At 33.7% G+C, this 21432-nt stretch overlaps 2 protein-coding genes across 2 annotated transcripts in view; one reads left to right on the forward strand and one right to left on the reverse strand.

Annotated features, from left to right (window-relative positions):
- The window catches only part of LOC132750900 (uncharacterized), a 44917-nt gene extending 27521 nt beyond the window's left edge, over positions 1 to 17396 (reverse strand). The window contains exons 1-4 of the mRNA XM_060740970.1: positions 17279 to 17396; positions 6387 to 7134; positions 5540 to 5650; positions 4724 to 4898 (exon numbers count right to left, since the gene is read on the reverse strand). Of these exons, the coding sequence (XP_060596953.1) occupies positions 4724 to 4898; positions 5540 to 5650; positions 6387 to 7028 (928 nt within the window). The 5' untranslated portion in view covers positions 7029 to 7134; positions 17279 to 17396. The remainder of the gene's footprint in view (positions 1 to 4723; positions 4899 to 5539; positions 5651 to 6386; positions 7135 to 17278) is intronic.
- A 3934-nt stretch (positions 17397 to 21330) lies between these two features.
- Positions 21331 to 21432, forward strand: part of LOC132750893 (alpha-mannosidase 2C1-like) — a 46659-nt gene continuing 46557 nt past the window's right edge. Inside the window, exon 1 of the mRNA XM_060740964.1 lies at positions 21331 to 21420. The gene's annotated coding sequence lies outside the window, so the exon portion shown is untranslated. The remainder of the gene's footprint in view (positions 21421 to 21432) is intronic.

The following is a 21432-nucleotide window of genomic DNA, read 5'->3' on the forward strand; positions in this document are numbered from 1 at the left end:
TCCGAAACCGTTTTAACATACAAGGTCAATGTGACCTTCACCTTTGACCCAAAAATCAATAGGGGTCATCTGCTGATCATGACCAATCACTATGCCAAGTTTGAAGTTCCTAGGCCGAAGCGTTCTTTAGTTATTGATCAGAAACCGTTTTTACTTACAAGGTCAATGTGACCTTGACCTTTGACCCCTTGATCCCAAAATCGAAAGGGGTAATCTGCTGGTCATGAAAAATCACCATGCCAAGTTTGAAGTTCCTAGGCCTAAGCGTTCTTAAGTTATTGATCAGAAACCGTTTTTACTTACAAGGTCGATGTGACCTTGACCTTTGACCCTTGACCCAAACTCAATAGGGGTCATCTGCTGGTCACCACCAATCATCATACAAAGTTTGAAGTTCCTAGGCCTAAGCGTTTTTAGTTAATTGATCGGAAACCGTTTTTTACCTACAAGGTCAATGTTACATGACCTTTGACCCCTTGACCCTAAAAACAATAGGTCATCTGCTGGTCATGACCAATCACCATACCAAGTTTGAAGTTCCTAGGCCTAAGGGTTCTTAAGTTATTGATCGGAAAGCATTTTTACCTACAAGGTCGATGTGACCTTGCCCTTTGACCCCTTAACCCCAAAATCAGTAGGGGTCATCTGCTGGTCATGACCAATCACCATACCAAGTTTGAAGTTCCTAGGCCTAAGGGTTCTTTAGTTATTGATCGGAAACTGCTTTTACCTAAGAGGTCAATGTGACCTTGACCTTTGACCCCTTGACCCCAAAATCAATAGGGGTCAATCTACTAATCATGACCAATCACCATACCAAGTTTTGAAGTTCCTAGGCCTAAGGGTTCTTTCGTTATTGATCGGAAACTGTTTTTACCTAAGAGGTCAATGTGACCTTGACCTTTGACCCCTTGACCCAAAATCAATAGGGGTCATCTACTGATCATGACCAATCACCATACCAAGTTTGAAGTCCCTAGGCCTAAGGGTTCTTTCGTTATTGATCGGAAACCATTTTTACCTACAAGGTCAATGTGACCTTGACCTTTGACCCCTTAACCCCAAAATCAATAGGGGTCATCTACTGATCATGACCAATCACCATATCAAGTTTGAAGTCCCTAGGCCTAAGGGTTCTTTCGTTATTGATCGGAAACCGTTTTTACCTACAAGGTCAATGTGACCTTGACCTTTGACCCCTTGACCCCAAAATCAATAGGGGTCATCTGCTGGTCATAACCAATCACCATACCAAGTTTGAAGTTCCTAGCCTAAGGGTTCTTTTGTTATTGATCGGAAACCGTTTTTACCCAAGAGGTCAATGTGACCTTGACCTTTGACCCCTTGACCCCAAAATCAATAGGGGTCATCTACTGATCATGACCAATCACCATACCAAGTTTGAAGTTCCTAGGCCTTAAGGTTCTTTACTTATTGATCGGAAACCGTTTTTGCTTACAAGGTCAATGTGACCTTGACCTTTGACCCTTTGACCCCAAAATCAATAGGGGTCATCTACTGATCATGACAAATCACCATACCAAGTTTGAAGTTCCTAGGCCTTAAGGTTCTTTAGTTATTGATCGGAAACCGTTTTTGCTTACAAGGTCAATGTGACCTTGACCTTTGACCCCTTGACCCCAAAATCAATAGGGGTCATCTACTTGTCATGACCAATCACCATACCAAGTTTGAAGTTCCTAGGCCTAAGGGTTCTTTAGTTATCACTCGGAAACCATTTGGTCTACGGACCGACAAGTGCAAAGCAATATACCCCCTTTTCTTCGAAATGGGGGCATAATAAAGAACACTAATAATCTAATTACTTTTCTTAAATATTTAATGAGAACAAAAATTACTCAATACACTGTCAACGATATGCAATAAACTATCACTTTTTATTTCTAATTATTGTTAATGTTGTCATAATAAACTTTGAAAGTGGTGTGGTGTAATTGATTCTTAGTCATCTGAACCTGACTTTGAGATGAGCACAATGTTAATGTATTCATCCTGAGAAACACGCCTGATATAGAAAACTTTCAAAATAAATTGGTTGATATTGGTTACAGAATTATAGATGGAACTGACAGATAATTCAAAACAATGTTTCCTAACATGCACCTGGTTTGTACATAGAAAAAGTCATAAGAAGTCATCAGGCCTAAAAATACTTTTTTAGTCATAAAGGTTTACTTAATCAGCTTATCAGGGTGGGGTCATATTCAATTTCATGCCATCAAACAACTTTATTTGAAACAAGAGGTCAGTTTTTTTAAAGTATAAAACAAAAAGTGGCATGGAAAAATTATCGTACATTTACTTATTGTGGGCTTTATTCATACATATATATATCCTCTTTATATATCTATATCCGGTAAATTATACACAGAAAGATCACACAAAAAATCAGCAAGCCGCAGCCAGGTCCCCAGATTGCTGATCCAGTATGGTAACCACTTCCCCACAACAGCCGTTGCATTTTGTTTGTGCTATAATTGACCTAATAATTATATTTAAGTTTTTTTTTTATTTCTGAATGAAATTATCATATTCTCTTTTTTAATGTATCATATTTTTTTTTAATGTTAGGTGAGAATTTTTCTGACTAAAGATTGTTAAAAAAATATAAGTAGTCCACTTTATAATACTATGCAAGCAGTCAAACTTCATTTGTGATAGTTATATATACACAAAGACATGACACACATAGCTGTATGAGACTGAGAACATATAATATAGCAGTATGACTCATCCATCTCCCTCTCTCTCTCCCAGTATCATATTGTTAACTCAAACGTAATAACAACCCACAGAAAAAATCACAGATTCAATTATGGCTCCTACGCCAATGTTAGGCGGAAGCATATTTAGAAAAATAAGACAAATAACAAGTTTCTTGTTAACTGAGATCGCAATTGCCCCCGTAAAAAATGGAACAATTAATGAACCTTGTTTTTATGGACTGTCACGAGCTCAAAATCATATAGAGGACTGAATCTCCAATACAATCAAGTGAATAATCTATGCTGATTTTATCATATCGTGAAAACAGAAAATATTCTTTATATTCAAGACACGCTATGGTTAAAACAATCATTGAAATATTTATGCTGAATTTTATGAGGTATTTATTTAACTGGTAGTGGAAGTGTCACAGTATGTTTTCTTCTTAAGAGTCCTCTCCCCACCCATCATATTTAAACCATTATCAACTTAACATCTATTTAACCCTTTAACATAATGGACTTGTCTAGCTTTGAATTTGGAACAGTCTATTCAAAGTTTAAGGGATTTCATGATCAAAATACTTAAAACAGGAGCTGCCAACAATATAGGGTACTGGTCTGCACAGAAGTGCAGGCTGGCCTGACTCTATACTGGTGGCAAGGGCTACAAGCTTTTGGTTCCAGGAGGGTAAGTGTTAAAGAAGCAGTAACAAACATTCTCCAAGCAGAGATATGTAGGGGATCTACAATAGCTCTTTTCTGTTCTTTAACCCACTTTCCCTGACAGGTTCAATATTGACAACTCTCAGAAAAACATAATTTAAAAGAATTCCATGAAAGAATTTTGTGATATTTTTATCAGATAAGAGGTACAATCTCAAGCAAACACTTCTTTGACAAATTAATGCAAAACATCGAAATTTGATAAAAGTTGATAATGATATTTTTTCTTTACCATGAATATAACATACAAAACTACAATCATGTATATACAAATTACAAATGTTAATTACAGAAAATTACACAGATCAATTACAGAAAAAAAAATAGTTTATTAAAATGGTCTGACACACATGTATAGAAATAAATTTAAATTGATAACTTTAAATTAAATTAAATATGAACAGTGTTTCAATGAAACAAAGGGTATTTATAATACATGCAAAGAAAGATTGATTGAAATTTGTTGTATAATTAAGCATTATGTAAACACTGTGAATGCTAGAATATCATCATTTGATATTATAACAGTGCTACTATGATACATACAAGCCTACCTGTACACATAGGGATGCTTTCTGACCAAAATTCATACTATTACTTTCCAAATTTTCGTATTTTGATATTCAAATCCCCTTAACACTGCTAATGGAAAAGTTATCATGAATGATAAATTGATAATTTATCATTTTCAATTCATTATCTCAAAGACAATACACAAAACTGATAAACTGAATTACGACTGTCATTGAATAGTGCAATATTGATATATCGTCAATATCCTTTCTTCCATTTTAAGATTGATACACAAATTAGAGTATTGATACAATTTCAAATCTATTATCTCCCTTTCATGTGAAAACATACTTCTATTCTGTTACAACAGAAATAAGGTGAACCCTTTATTTCATTTTTTTGAGGTTAGAGAGAAAAATTAATGAAAGCAAAAACAATTTTTTTTTTTTAAGACGTCTAAAACAAGCATGCATAACACCATGATGGTAGTTTATAAAACATATTCAAACGGTTTCTACTGTTCTCACTTTAAATTTGATATAATTATCATTGATATTTGACTTTTGATATATCGATACCAAATTTTCCATCAATGACAGCCCTAAACTGAAGTTTTATGAAAGATATCTTACTCTAGGTTACACATACTAGCAATGTATGGGTTACATTTTGATTGACAGAACAATATAACAGAAATCCTGAAATCAAAGTGCTGCATATGAAGGTACATAAATACAGAACAGTATATTAAAAGTTACCTTTTAGAAGCGCAACCGATTTAAAAGTAGATGAGAGTTTGTCAAGTAAGACTGAGAGAAAACTGTCGTCTGACAGTCGTTCACGATCCTCCGTGCATTGGTCGTATACAACCACGTCCATAAACTCCTCAATGTCGATATGACACGTCTGCATGAGGAAATCTTTAATGTGAATCTGCAAATATAATCGCAAAATGTTAGATGTGAAGACATGGCGAAAATCTCTATGAAGATCTGATTCTTAATGTGATTTTAAACTTATAGACATATCTGTTTCTATGTTTGAGACCTTACTGTTATCTCCTTTCCGGCTGTGTATTTGATTAGATTCTTAACTGTCCAGTCTTGTTTGTTTGTTTGTTTGTGTCATTTTACGCCTTTTTCCAACAGTATTTCAGTCATATAGGCGGGTAGTTTCCTAACCATCGTTCCTGGAGAGTTATACCAGTACTTGACTAAATGTACCTTCCTCCGCGCTAAACTACCAAAGCATCTCCCGGGGATCGAACCCACGCCAGAGAGGTAACTGGATTAGAAGTCATCGACTCTAACCACTCAACCACGGATGCGGTCTTGAATTTTAAGCTTTCTCATATGTATAATCTGACAACGCTTGTGCGGCTCGATTCTACAGTGATGAAAGGCAAGTGGTTTGAAGTCAACCACCTCAACCATCCAGATACAGATGCCCCTAAGGCTTCCAATTATAGGTAAATCAAAGGATGACTCTGCAGTATTTCTTGAACTTTATATGTAATGTATATTCTAAATACAAAGGTGTCATGTGACATATGAAAATACATAGCAACACTTTACCTTATCTCTTTGAAGACGCCGTTTCACCAGCTTAGAGCAGCAAACATTTGTTGACTGTTGAATATGACTGTCGTTGTACTCCAGAAATGAACGGCTATCTATCAGTAAGTACTGTAAAACAAAACGTCATTATCAAAATACACGAAAAAAAACAATAGAGTTATTTATTATATACTTATAAATGAAATATTGAGAAATATTGATGAAATAAAATGCGTATTTTCATTTTCCGTATTTTCACTGTAAAAATTTATTTTTTACTGCAGTGAAACATATTTTCCGTATTTTCACTGGTGTCTTGCCGAACTACTTTCTTTTAAATTCTGCCAGTACACAAAATTTAAGGGAAAGTATTTCAAATTTTATCGCAAAAAAGAAAAATATATATATAATAAACAAAAAATTCAAGATACCACTCGATGAAAATAAATAATGTATTTATAGAAAAAACTTGAATATCCTCTATATATTATAAAATATTGCTTGAAAAGAGATGCACATGCACTTTTATGAAGAGCATATTTATCTTTAAAATAATTAAATGTATTATCACTGAACATAGTATTACTAACATGAACTTTCTTAAATTTACATTCAGCATGTAACCTTTATGTTAAACTTTAGCATTCATACATATCACTTAAAAGAACATGATATTTAACATTAAATCAACAGTAAGAACCACATCACCATGTTTAAATTTTGTAATTTTCATCTTGAAACCCCCTAAACCTACACAGTTCCATATTAAATATAGTACAAATATGTTAAACAAATTTAGCAGCACAGGGTTAAAACAATAGATATTCATACTTCACATGGCAAAGTAAAGAGTACATGATTATACCTTTTCTAATCCTGTTTTCAATAAAGCCGCAAGTTGAGCTGGTTTCCATGTATGAATCTGACCTATGGTTACAGCAGGTTGAATATTGTGTCTAGGGTAGCTGTGGATTCCTGAGATATACTCCACATTATCATTAGTGTCATAGTAACTTTGCTTACTGCACGATACACAAGTAGTTAACGCAGTGTTGCCGTGTTCTGTACGATCTAATGTATGGTGTTCCGTACGATCTAATGTATTAATAGCATACAATTCTTGTCCCGAATCAACGTCATCATAGCCCTCGTCGGGAGATACGACATTGCTGCCAGATAATTCGGCGGCACGCTTCTCGCTAAAGCTGAGACTGAAGCTCGATGAACGATGAAAACATGAGAAAGAACTGTCTAGTGATACAGCTGATGTTTGTAAGGACGAAGGGTGTCCGGAGTCGATTGATGACGTCAGCGATGACTGTAATGATGGGAAACCACTGTCGGCATACGTGCTGCAAACCAAACTATGAGGTGATATTGATCCAGGTACAGGTAACCTTGTACTCGGGTCAGACGATGGTGATTCTACCTTCCCGGACTTCTCGGACCATGGGTCTTCGTCTTGACTTAACATCCATAATGTTCTCCTGGAATCGATTTCATCCATAGTCGAGACTTATACTGAAGACCTCATCTAATCATATTGCACTCATTATCCACATGCTTGAATTTCGCCACAAATGGTTCTGTATATAGACCATCATTTTCTTGACCTGAAAATATATATTTAAATACAAAACCATCATTTATTTATCAATAAAATAAACAAGGCCATTGGCATAGCATTACTGATGTTGGGAAAAAATGTTATCCGCACATTGTGATAAACAGGACTAAGATAACCTATGACTGCAATTGATTATTATGTCAAATGCTCTTAAGATATGGGACCTGTCCAAAATTCTTATAAACATAAGCAGCTGACTATTAAAGCTGTATACATGATACTAACAGTCACATGTGCATGAAATCATCACACAAAGATAGCATTTCATATGATGGTGACTTGTTTACAAAACATATTATTTTACCAAGGTGATAACATTCACATAGCTGAAGAATTATTTAGATATCTTATATGATAGAAATCATAAAAAATAAATATTGAAAAGAAAGCACTCAGGATTGGACAAGACAAAATAAAGTCATTCCTGAAAAGGTCCCTTACGTTGCCCCTAGCAAAATATGTTTGGGCCCATCATAAACATTTGATCACTCACCATCATAAATTCATTATCATGAAAATGCCGGGACTACTTTATGAAGTATGAACAAAAGTCTATTTTAAGGTTCAGAGACTTGACCCCATTTCACCAAATCCCTCATGAGGTTAGAGGTCACTTGCACAATACCAACATAACTAATAGCACAAGAAATCAGTGAAAAAAATGTATGCTTCATTAGCAAAGTAGGAAAATATCATTTACGCCAGGGTGACTTAAACCAAAATGAATAGCAGAAATTTGTGCAAAAATATATAACAGATACCAACAAAATAAGTCAATTAACAAAGTATTAAGTATTTCTCTGTAGCAAACCAAGAAACCCCTTCCTTCGGAGATACAGCCAACACTGAGGAAGTCCAAATTATATTAGACAGGGACTAGGTGAGAGTTGGAAGAATCAGTTGACTAAAATTCCTGCCCCTATTTAACCAGGTGAAGTGGTATTACTAATAGCATATAAACCTATGCAAGAAAAACACAGGACTCCCTTATATAATGCAACTATGACATAAACATCATACAAACTTTTTTGCTCAATTTAAACATTTATTCACCTTTTATAGTTCAAAATAAACAAAATCAACAGGGGTCTAAACAGACTGCTATATGAAGTTAATTTATAGCATAAATTCAACCACATGTACATAAATACTCAATATAAAATTTAATCATAACTTAAAAACTATACAAACATAGTAATGTCTTGTTTATTTTTAACTCTAAACACCATACTGAAATATTGATTTTATCTATGACATGGACACCATACTGACTTAGTTTAAACTATAACATCAACACCGTACATACACATTTAGTTAAACTATAACATAAACACCACACAGACACATTTAAGTTAAACTATAACATAAACACCGTACATACACATTTAGTTAAACTATAACATAAACACCACACATTACACATTTAGTTAAACTATAACATAAACACCACACATACCCATTTAGTTAAACTATAACATAAACACCACACATACACATTTAGTTAAACTATAACATAAACACCACACAGACACATTTAGTTAAACTATAACATAAACACCACACAGACACATTAAGTTAAACTATAACATAAACACTACACAGACACATTAAGTTAAACTATAACATAAACACCACACAGACACATTTAGTTAAACTATAACATAAACACCACACAGACACATTAAGTTAAACTATAACATAAACAACACACAGACACATTAAGTTAAACTATAACACAAGGAACATCGCAATGCGATGCAACCAGGTTTTCAGCAAAATATTTCACAGAAGCTTTGTCATGAAGGGGCATTTGTTTTTAATTGAACTTTTAGGAGGAATTATGGCTTTTTTAATATTCCTCAAACAAAAATGATTGAGAAATTTTATGTTGTCTATTCGCCTTTTTTTCCCAAATATTTTAGAAAGGTAAACAGTACTTTATTTTTGCTTAATTTTTGCATTTTTGCGTCTCTTGTCATTTTCTTTTGTCAACAATATTGGCGTGTGGTGTTTTGTGCGATATCAAGAAAAGTATGTTCACAATTTTAAAAAAATACTTGAATGATGTCTTGGAAGAAACATGGGAATTTAGTGAGCGCCAGGGCACTTGATGACAAAGCTTCTGTGAAAGTTTGGTCAAAATCCATTGAGAAATGTAGGAGAAGTTGCGCACTGTAGAAATTGTTCACTATATATTCTGTATAAGGAAAAAATATACAAAGGGCCATAATTCGGTCAAATATTATCCAATCACAAAACCCCGACAATATGTGCCAGGCACTTGATAACAAAGCTTCTAAGAAAGTTTGGTCAAAATCCGTTGAGAAATGTAGAAGGAGTTGAGCACAGAAGAAATTGTTCTCTATATATTCTGTATAAGGAAAAAATATACAAAGGGCCATAATTCTGTCAAATATTATCCAATCACAAAACCCCGACAATATGTGCCAGGCACTTGATAACAAAGCTTTTAAGAAAGTTTGGTCAAAATCCGTTGAGAAATGTAGGAGGAGTTGCGTACAGAAGAAATTGTTCACTATATATTCTATACAAGGAAAAAAAACAAAGGGCCATAATAAGGTCAAATATATACCAATTGCAAAACCCTTGCAATATGTGACAGGGCACTTGATGACAAAGCTTCTGAGAAAGTTTGGTCAAAATCCGTTGAGAAATGTAGGAGGAGTTGCGCACAGAAGAAATTGTTCACTATATATTTTATATAAGGAAAAAAAAACAAAGGGCCATAATTAGGTCAAATATTATCTAATTCGCAAAACCCGACAATATGCGCCAGGGCACTTGATGACAAAGCTTCTGTGAAAGTTTGGTCAAAATCCGTTGAGAAATGTAGGAGGAGTTGCGCACAGAAGAAATTGTTTACGCCCGCCCGCGTCCGCCCATCCGCCCGCCCGCCCGCCCGCCGACATACCTCAATCTAATAACCAGTTTTTTCCTTCGGAAAACCTGGTTAATAAACACTACACAGACACATTAAGTTAAACTATAACATAAACACCACACAGACCCATTTAGTTAAACTATAACATAAACACCACACAGACACATTAAGTTAAACTATAACATAAACACCACACAGACACTTTAAGTTAAACTATAACATAAACACTACACAGACACATTAAGTTAAACTATAACATAAACACCACACAGTCACATTTAGTTAAACTATAACATAAACACCACACAGACACATTTAGTTTAATTATAACATAAGCACCATACTGGCTCAATTATTTTAACTATATTAACATTAACACCAACACTGACTGATTTAGTTTACAATAACATAAAAAACACATTGACACATTTAGTTTAACTATAACATGAGCACCAAAGTGACTCATTCAGTTTAACTAAAACATGAACACTAATACTGGCTCATTTAGTTTAACTATAACATTAACACATTACATACATATTCAGTTTAACTAAAACATGAACACTAATACTGGCTCATTTAGTTTAACTATAACATTAACACATTACATACATATTTAGTTTAACTATAACATTAACACAATACAGACACATTAAGTTAAACTATAACATAAACACCATACTGACTCATTTAGTTAAACTAAAACATCAACACCATACTGACCCTCATTTCCTCATTTAGTTTAACTATAACATTATTTTGAATACTTTAGTTCTAATAACTAAAACATAAACAATCAACAGTTATTCAATTTAACATAATTTAGTTTAACTACATAAAAAAAACAAAATTACTAACTTATTTAGCTATTTTTTTTAGCATAAACAGTATAATTCTTGAATAGTTACCAGACTTAACACCAGTACTTCCTTAACATAGTTTTACATAAAATACCATATTGTTTGTATAATTAATTCTGCCATTTATACTTTATTAAATATGACATAAATTAGTCCAAGACATAACAAATAAGACATATTGCCACCATTTTCATTTTCAACATACCATATTATTACATAACACTTATAACTTATATTTTTGTAAAATAACTATCAATAAATTTTCACACCAGATCTCATTAGCCACGGAAAATTTTACATTCATTGCAATTAGATGACTAATAAGCTGTATGTTAAAGTTGAACTAGAAACAGACTTTACTTTATCTCTGTACATATTTTAACACTTTACACATAAACTTAAACACCAGATTTAACTCTAGCTTCAAAGTTTCAAACAAAAATGTATCAGCTACAATTAAATGTTAATTATCATAAAAAAAATCAGTACCTAATATCTAATGGAATAATCCAATCAAAGGCATATATATATACACACAATATGACTGTAACAGTATATAGAGCAGTGTAAGATCATTTGGCCAGATAAAACTTCTAGTTTATGATTCATACATTAGGAATCTATTTACCTTACTACATAGCAGATTAGTTTAGCTTTTACACAGTTGCCTCCCTTCATTAACTCAAGGCTATAAATAGATACAAGTAGGCTATTATCGAAAAATTGTTATATAAATAAAAATGATAAGTTTCTTATATGACAACCAATGTTTGGTTGAGTAACTCTTGAGTAACTTTTGTATACATTTTAAAACAATGTATGCATAAAATCGTTACAGTTACAAATGTATGTACCTAGTTGTTTGATTAACTACATTTAGTAACAAAATAGAATTGCCGCATAGACTTTGATCTTTACATTTTTGCTTGATGTAAATTTTGAAATAACAAGTAAATTTACAAAAATCAATAAAATAAACCTTAGTCATCATATATATTTGACTGACTCATGAATTAAGTAAAGATATCTGACTTATTGAGGATGCTGTCAGATTTACATAATCATTACATAATGTAAGTCCATAAAAACATTTTTTAAGTTACTACATCCAAAAAGACACATTTTAATTTTATTTAAATTCATTGAACCATCATAAAATAACCATTTAATTTGCACACTTCACAACATTTTCATTAATAGAAAATTTTACAGGTTTTCAATGAAAATAAACACAAATCTGGAGGCGTACTCACTATAATGTTTTAGTGAAATTATCAATTCAGAATATCAGTTCTGTTATTTCTAGAGCATTTTTCATTCACACGCTGATGCACGCATTTTATTTTTAGACACTCTGAATAATTCAGAATTTCATTTTTCTGCAATTTTGAATCAATGTTTAATTAAAATGATTTAATGTCCAAACTTTTTTTGAATTGTTTAATTGTGTTGAGCAATTCATGTTGAAAAAGCAAGCGTTAATCATTTTAGAGGTAGGTGTGAATCAGTGACTGCCTGCTGGGATTAATCATGAATTAAAACAGAGGTTTCATTCAAAATCAGCATTCATTCAATTACAGAGAGTTTTAAATAATTGTTAGAGGTTCAATTTTTTAAAGTTTATATTAATTTGGCATTCCATGAGAAAATCCTTGAGTTTTATTTAGATTAGTTTAAACTTGATTGCCAAATATGTTTTTGCAACTTATAATATTAACTTTCCAGTCATCTTCCTGGAACTAACCCGTAATACATAACTTTATTGATGATCAAATGGGAGATTTTTCCTCAAAAAGAGGGACATTTTAGAATTTGCAATAAACAAAGAAGGAAGTTCTGACATAAAAAATAGGGAGATTTCCTAAATTTGTGAAAATACCCCAAAAATATTTTAAGACAAGTCTTTAGAAAGTGGGAGTCTCCCGCCAAAAGTGGGAGAGTTCACATGTATGGTAATAGTGTAAAATGAGTAATCAAGATTGTGACCCGATTAGGGCTTGAACCCATGATCCCTGGGTTGAGAGGCGGACACCTTAACCCCTATGCTGCAGCTCCCCTCAAAATCCTTATGTTTCATAAGTGAGAACAAAATTGAATGAACTTGTAGTGATCTAGGCAATGAAAGGAAAATTTGGCCCTTGATAACTCATCTTATGGGAAAAATTAGCCCTTGATAAGTCATCTAAACGGAAAATTTGGTCTTGTTCACTCATCTAAAGGGAAAAAATTGGCCCTTCATCACTCATCTAATGGGAAAAATTGGCCCTTAATTGCTCATCTAAAGGGGAAAATTGGCCCTTGATTGCTCATCTAAAGGGAAAAAATTGGCCCTTGATCACTCATCTAAAGGGAAAAATTGGCCCTTGATCACTCATCTAATGGGAAAAATTGGCCCTTAATTGCTCATCTAAAGGGGAAAATTGGCCCTTAATTGCTCATCTAAATGGAAAAATTGGCCCTTGATCACTCATCTAAAGGGAAAAATTGGCTCTTGATTGCTCATCTAAAGGGGAAAATTGGCCCTTGATTACTCTTCTAAAGGGAAAAATTGGCCCTTGATTGCTCATCTAAAGGGGAAAATTGGCCCTTGTTGCTCATCCAAAGGGGAAAATTTGGCCCTTGATTGCTCATCTAAAGGGGAAAATTGGCCCTTGATCACTCTTCTAAAGGGAAAAATTGGCTCTTGATTGCTAATCTAAAGGGGAAAATTGGCCCTTGATCACTCATCTAAAGGGGAAAATTGGCCCTTGATCACTCTTCTAAAGGGAAAAATTAGCCCTTGATTGCTCATCTAAAGGGCAAAATTTGGCCCTTGATCACTCTTCTAAAGGGAAAAATTAGCCCTTGATTGCTCATCTAAAGGGGAAAATTGGCCCTTGATCACTCTTCTAAAGGGAAAAATTAGCCCTTGATTGCTCATCTAAAGGGCAAAATTGGCCCTTGATCACTCTTCTAAAGGGAAAAATTGGCCCTTGATTGCTCATCTAAAGGGCAAAATTTGGCCCTTGATTGCTCATCTAACATTTCCATCAATAAAAGGAATTCAAGCTTCATAAAAAACCAATTGTTAGTGCACATCTAACCTTATTATGGATAACAATTAACTTCAAGTTAATCTACATGTGATATATCTTTAAAAGGGATTTTTCTTATCATGTTTTTTTCTCTCTCAAACATCCTGGTTTAATCAGCAAATTATACACACTTTATGTACATGTATCATTGTCATTTTATAAGAATCTTTAGTTTTTCAATCAAAGTCCTCTTGTCATGATCATTTGTTAACTAAAACATTTGAATCATGTTGTACCGTTTTCTTCGACAAAGGATTGTAGAAAGATGCAGTTCTTGCAATCTTTCTTGGTAAGAACATCCATTTAATTCTTGAATAATACATGTATTACAGACCCTTCTGTGAATGTTTTCAATAAGTTGACCACTTCTTTGGCGATAGAAACCATACTTTACTACCATGATTTTTTATGATTTTAGTAACAAATTTATGTCCATGACTTGAAAAGAATTTTTACCATGCCTATTACTTACTACCCACTTTTGTTGTATGTTTATTCATTGAATTTCAAATTATTTTCAAATGTAATACCAAGGTCTTTTTCCTCAATGAAATTTGGGAAATTTAGATAGTCCCTTATATGATACTCTTTCAGTTTGTCAAAACTCACCATTACTCAATAGGACAAACTTGCATTTTGGAATAATAAAACTGAAGTAATCATTTCTCACTCAAGTCACAAAAGTTTTCAATGTCATTCTAAACTTTGTCGTGAGCCAGGCCTTTTTTCCCCTATCCCAAGGGTTCGAATATTGGCTCCATTCCCCATCCAAATTATGTTGTTTTTTTTCCCAATCCAAAAAAAATATTCCCAATCTAGAAGTCGGCAATTTGAAAGAAAAAGTACCACATTTTCAATTTTGGTGTTGCAAAATAGCGTTATGGAATATATTAATGTTTAGTGTAATAAAAACAGGATTTTTAATTGATATCAGTTTTACATTTGTACACATTTTAGCCTGTCTTTGTATTTTTGATATGACAGAAAAAGCTGAACAGTTAAGTTAGATTTATTTAGATTTATTTCAACAATTGTAACACCTTGAATGCTAGCATATTTTCCCAAATTGGAAAATTTTGCGGCACAAATTTCCCATGTGACATTTTCCCAAAATAGAGGAAAAAAGGCCTGTGAGCATTTGGAGAATGTATTGCACTAAAGATTTTCTGTCATATGCAAATTATTTACAGAACTGAAGTCAACAGGCAAATCATTATTATAGCTAATTGTAGCAAATGAAGAAAACTGGACCAAGTACTGAGCCCTGTGGTATCCTGTTTTTTTTTCCATTAATTTAATACGACTCACTGTCTATGACTCCGATCACCTAATGATCTCAACACTAAAACTGTATTTATTTATTTCAAAAAGAATTTTCAACGTAGAAATAGGTTAAAAAAGTTCTTTATATTAACTAAAAATATAATTACCTTTTGTATGCCATTTTCATTTTTTTTTAACAAATTCATCTCAAACATCTATTTAAAAGTGCAAAATAGAACATCTCTTTCTCTAAGGCTCTTTAGCTGAATTGACTTACATACATTGTACATGTAGAAGTGTACTGACTTCAATTTCATGTGCTGACATTTTAACTTCATGCACTAACTTTTCACAAATGTACATGTAGCTTGTTACATAAGTAAGGCTGTATCAAAAAGCAATGTTATATTTACATAACTATCCTGTATCTAAACTTTTTGTCCATAAAGAAATTGTCCACAAGCAACTGCTAAACATATATGTGAACAAACCTACGGGTCCTGACTCCTGTCACCCTACTGTAGGCTTATAAGTAACTTTACAGTTAACCTTTACATAGGTCCATTTCCATAAACCTTTTAAAACAGGGGAATCACCTCAAGTTTGCAAAGAAGCATTTATTCTAGCACTTTACAAGAATAAGGGACAACAAAGTGTCATTTCTAAGTGAACCCTTTCTAAGTAGTAAGTACATGTATAAACCAGAGTCTTTTAGTAGTGTCGTATCAAACACTAGCAGTGGTCCTGGCAGCTCCTCAACAAAAACAGTAGTGAAAAACTTGTCTAACAAATTTGCAAATACTGGACGGGGCACTATCAGCCTAACACTATTTGGACTTTTTTTTTTACACTTAACAAATTTCACAATTTTTAAGATAGATACCTGAAAATTTGACACAATACAGCAACGTTCTTCTCCCAACTGAAACTGAAGTGTTAGTTTGTTTATTTCTGATTATGTTGACACTTGTATTTGAGGCCTGTGATGTGGAGTATTTAATTGGGTCAGGTAGAGGTCAGGTTGCACTCATAACATCAGAATTTTCTAAGTCTACATTCTTCTAATAGACATAAAAACTATAACCACTTAAGAAAGTTAAAAATCAATATAACTACTGTACATTTTTTATAGAAAAAAAAACATATATATAGTTATTGTTGTTACAAAAGAAGAATTTGATTGGCAACCACTGAACAAATCAAACAACTCAATCAGGGCATTTTCAGGGTTTGATGTAGAACAGTAGTTCTATAAATATGACTGATAATGATGTTGCTTTGAGATATCTTTTACTTCTTGGCAAAGCTTGACCATCATAAACATTAACAAGCCCATAACATCTGATACAAATGTATATAGGACTAGGTTTGAAACTTTGATGTAGGTCTTGTCTCCAACCTGTAGTGACATATATTTCTTTTTTAAGTATTCGGGTCATTTGGGAATTGTTATCTTTGAATAATAGAAAATCAAAACTTCACACATCCCTGAAAATTTCACCAAAAAGTACAAAATCTAAAACACTGTAAAAAAACTATATAACTTTAAAGACAGTGTACATAAACTGAAAAATCACAAACTAATACTATAGATCTACATAGTCAAATATATCAGACGTTATTGGCTTGTTAAAGTTTATGTCGGTCAGGTCCAGAAGGAAAAATATCTCAAACTTTCAAAGCGACATCATATTTTTAGGACTACAGCTGTACAGTTCACTGTAACTAAAATCATATTGTTCATTCCAATAAAGTTTAACTTATAGTAAATGAAAACTGAAATGCATTAAGATTCTACATAATTTATCTTTTACATGCCATTTCATTAAAATAATTCTACAGTATAGACATACCAATATATTAAACAGTTAAATGTCCGAAAACGCGTTCTATCCGGAACTGTAATACATGCTGAGAGGTTAATTGATTTTAATTATTTTTAAAAGTGCATCAGATTTTCAAAACTATCATTATTTCGAATATCAGAGACGTATGTTAGATAAATGAACCGTACAATTTATTCAAAATTACCTTATAATCCCCTATTTGTTTCTTGTTGATGACTCATAATCTCTCGTCGATTAAGATACTTGAGGTTATTTAGTGCTAAAATTTGGTTTCATAGTGCTAAATTTATGCAAAATTTGACACAAGTGCACTGAAATGTGCCTTTCATTGCTAGTGAATACATTATAGTCTAGTAAGTGTACTAAACATAAGTGATATGATACTTTATAGTATGGACAAGCCTACTGGACATATGTCGATAATATTGTAACACCGCAGCCTTCAGATCCAAACATACACAGCAGTCAGAAACGTTTCTGGACCTTCATAAAACACAAGAAGAAAGACAATCAAACAATTACTGGACTAAAAGAACATGGACAACTCCACTCCGATCCTAAGTCCAAAGCTAACATTCTAAATCGGCAGTTCAAATCTGTATTCACAGACAACATCAAGATCACTGCTGATGACTTCAAGAAGGGGGACTACGTCAATCCACAATCAACACATCCTGTAGCCCCTGAAATATCGATAACCACAAACGGAATCACCAAACTCCTTCTCGCACTGAACCCACATAAAGCTGCAGGACCCGACACCATAAGTCCTCGCATCCTCAAGGAATTGGCATCTGACATCGCTCCAATACTCAACACCATCTTCACTCTGTCACTTGAAAATAGCACCATCCCTAATGACTGGAAGAAAGCCAATGTATCCCCAGTCTACAAGAAAGGCAGCAGATATAAACCAGAAAACTATCGCCCTATCTCCCTAACGTGCATCTGCTGCAAGCTCCTAGAACACATTGTCACCAGCCACATCATGAACCATGCCGAAAAACAAAAGATTCTCTATCCTCTCCAACATGGCTTCAGAAAGGGCAGATCCTGTGAAACACAGCTTCTTGAATTCACAGATGACATAACCCGGAACATGGAAAATGGCAAACAGACTGATGTTCTCATCATGGACTTCGCCAATTAAGGCCTTCGACAAAGTTTGTCACAGCCTTTTATCCCACTAACTGGAGCACTACGGCATCAGAGGCAAGACCAACCTGTGGATTCAGGCTTTCTTAAGCAACCGATCCCAATCTGTAGTCTTGGAAGGGGTAACCTCAGATACAGTATCTGTAGAATCCGGCGTCCCACAGGGCTCAGTCCTTGGCCCGAGTCTGTTCCTCTTCTACATAAATGACATCCCAAAGGGTCTCAACGCAGTCGTCCGACTATTTGCAGATGATACGCTGGCCTATCTTGCCATCACAAACAAGTCTGACTGTTCCACCCTACAAGCTGACCTCGACAAACTAGCTGTCTGGGAAGAGAAATGGAAAATGTCATTCCATCCAGACAAATGCCAAGTCCTCACCATCTCCAAGAAAAGAAGCCCCATCTGCCATAACTACACTCTTCATGGTCATACTTAAGAGCACGTCACATCAGCTAAATACCTTGGATGCACCCTGAATAACAACCTAGACTGGGGCCAACATATACACAACATTTGTAACATAGCCAACCGCACCACCAGCTTCCTGCGAAGAAACCTCAACATCGCCTCTACTTCCACAAAAGAAACAGCCTACAAAGCTCTAGTCCGCCCCAAATTAGAGTATGCGAGCACTGTCTGGGACCCCCACGAGAAGGGAGACATACACCGTCTAGACATGGTCCAACGACGTGCTGCACGGTTTGTTAAAAACAAGTACCACAACAGGTCCAGCGTCACAGATATGCTTGCAGATCTTGAATGGAAACCATTACAAGAACGTCGAAAGGAGGCCAGAGTGATCATGCTCTACAAAGTCATCAACAACAAGGTCGCTCTAGACAATTCACAACTCATACCCTCCAACTCCAAATCTACAAGAAATTCACACAACCTAACCTACAAGATACCCTACTGCCGTACACAATACCGTCAACAATCCTTCTTCCCACGTACCATCAAAGAATGGAACAGCCTACCTCCAGACGCTACGTCAGCCGGTACAGTTGAGTCATTCCGTACTCATCTGTCCCAACTCTATATCTAAACCACACTCTTGTCCGTTTTTAACCTGCACTGTATATATTCCTCACTATTTTTACTCTTTCCGTCCGTCTTGCGCATTAACCTGGCAGTAAACTTCAGTTAGTTGAAGGTGGCCAGTATATTGGAAGAAGAAGAAGATGGAATGAAATCTAATATGACTTTTCTAGTAGTTACCTGGGACAGTCTAACTACACAGATCCATGCATGAAATTCTTTCCAGGTTAAAGCCTCGAGCCGACTTACATTGTACACTTGGTCACTCTAAAAAATGTTACGCATACACATTTATCTAAGCTTGAAAAACATAAGGTAATTAGCAATTAAGCAATTAGCAATTTTAAGATAAAATACTTTTTTGTGAATAATGCAAATATTAAAGCAGTAAAGTTATTTTTTAAAAAATCAAAAACATATACATGTATTTATCTTTAAAAAAAACATATATACATGTACAAACTGTATTTATCTTTAAAAATGAATGAGTTTTCAAATTGAAGTTTAAACTTTGGACCATGTTAGAATGTATAAGTGACCAACAGATTAAGAGAAATGTCTACAAATTTTGTATATACCAAAGATATTCAATAAAAATAGATAAGTCTAGAACTTGATTCGAACATTTAAAACCTAAAGATAGATGCATATCTGTATATGTCTTTAGACGACATTCCATTTACTGAAAAAAAATGCAGATAAATTGGACATAGATTGAATGAAATATTCACTCTGACTTAGATTTAAAACCTGTTTTATTATATTTTTTTAATAAACTATAAAAATCATGAAGTTATTAAATCAACTGTTATGCAGCTCTGCAAGAGAAGTCTGAAAAAGATTGCCTTTCAACATAAGCGTTTTAATGATAATTTGAGTTTTGAAATGAATTTCAAAAATGAGTTTATGTGTTAAAAATTACTTGTTTTTTATCATTTCAATAAAACTGTTGCCTTCTTTTACAAAATCGAATTAAAAAAATACACTGTATTATAATGATCAACCTTGTATACTTTTATTTGAACTTGTTATATACCCCTTGGGCCCTTTCACAGCAGGATAAAGGTACTATGCAAACAGTCTCTCTATGATAGCATGATTTTTGACATTCTATTCTTTTTTTTAAAGTATTTTCCTGCAAACGAAACACCATTTAAAAAGGGCTTAATAAATTATGATTACAAGCAATCAAATTTATATAAAAATGATGTTTATTTAGAAATAATATGTCATTTCTATTAGTAAAACGCATTTAAACAAGTGTAATAGTGGATTATTTTCATTCTTTTTCATCTATGAATGCCATATTCAAACACTTTAAGACTTCTAATTAACATAAAAATACTTATCAAAATAAAACGAGTACTATGGAAATATTCATAATGGTCATATTATAATTTATTTCACAATTGAGAATTGACTGAATTTTCTGTCATTCCTCTTAAAAAGGTGTCTAACAGGATTTGTCTATACATGCATAATGTAAAAGAAAATTTCCTGCTTTCATAAAACAATAACATACCCTATTCAGTTGTTATCATGCAAACTTTAAAGCATTTATAATAAACAAATTATCCAAGAAAGGGTTATATAAAACATAAAGTACCAAAGGGGGAGTTAATCTTAAAAAATATAGTATATTAGTCATATTTCTAACTCAGTATTAAATTTTTTTAGCAACATCCAAACTGATTATTCAAATTAAACTTTTATGAATGAATGTATCTCAAAAGTTATAAAATATTATGAAAATAGTTAATCTATGACTTTACCTTGGTCAATTGCTATGCAATGACCATTAAGCCAATAAAGTGTCACCCTATACAGTCATTTGGTCTAGTGCACTAGAAGTGCACATGGTGTGCACTTCTAGCACACCATGTGCACAAGGTCGGGAATTTTACTTTAAACTCAACTGTATAACTTCCCTTGAGCATCATCTTTTCGCAAAAACCATAAATTTCGCCTCCCAAAGGCTTCCCCCTACACAGGTGCACATTTGTCTGGAAAAACTAAATGAAATACGAGGATCTAATAGAAGGAAATAATTTGGTGGTGTAGAGCCTCTTCATTTGATGACGCGCCCGGAGAAGAGCTGCAATTGTAAACAAAACGTCAAAAGGGTTTAGGTAAATTAAAAA

The sequence above is a fragment of the Ruditapes philippinarum genome, unplaced genomic scaffold (genome assembly GCF_026571515.1).
Source record: "Ruditapes philippinarum isolate M1 unplaced genomic scaffold, ASM2657151v2 ctg1086_1_1_1_1, whole genome shotgun sequence".
Taxonomy (NCBI): Eukaryota; Metazoa; Mollusca; class Bivalvia; order Venerida; family Veneridae; genus Ruditapes; species Ruditapes philippinarum.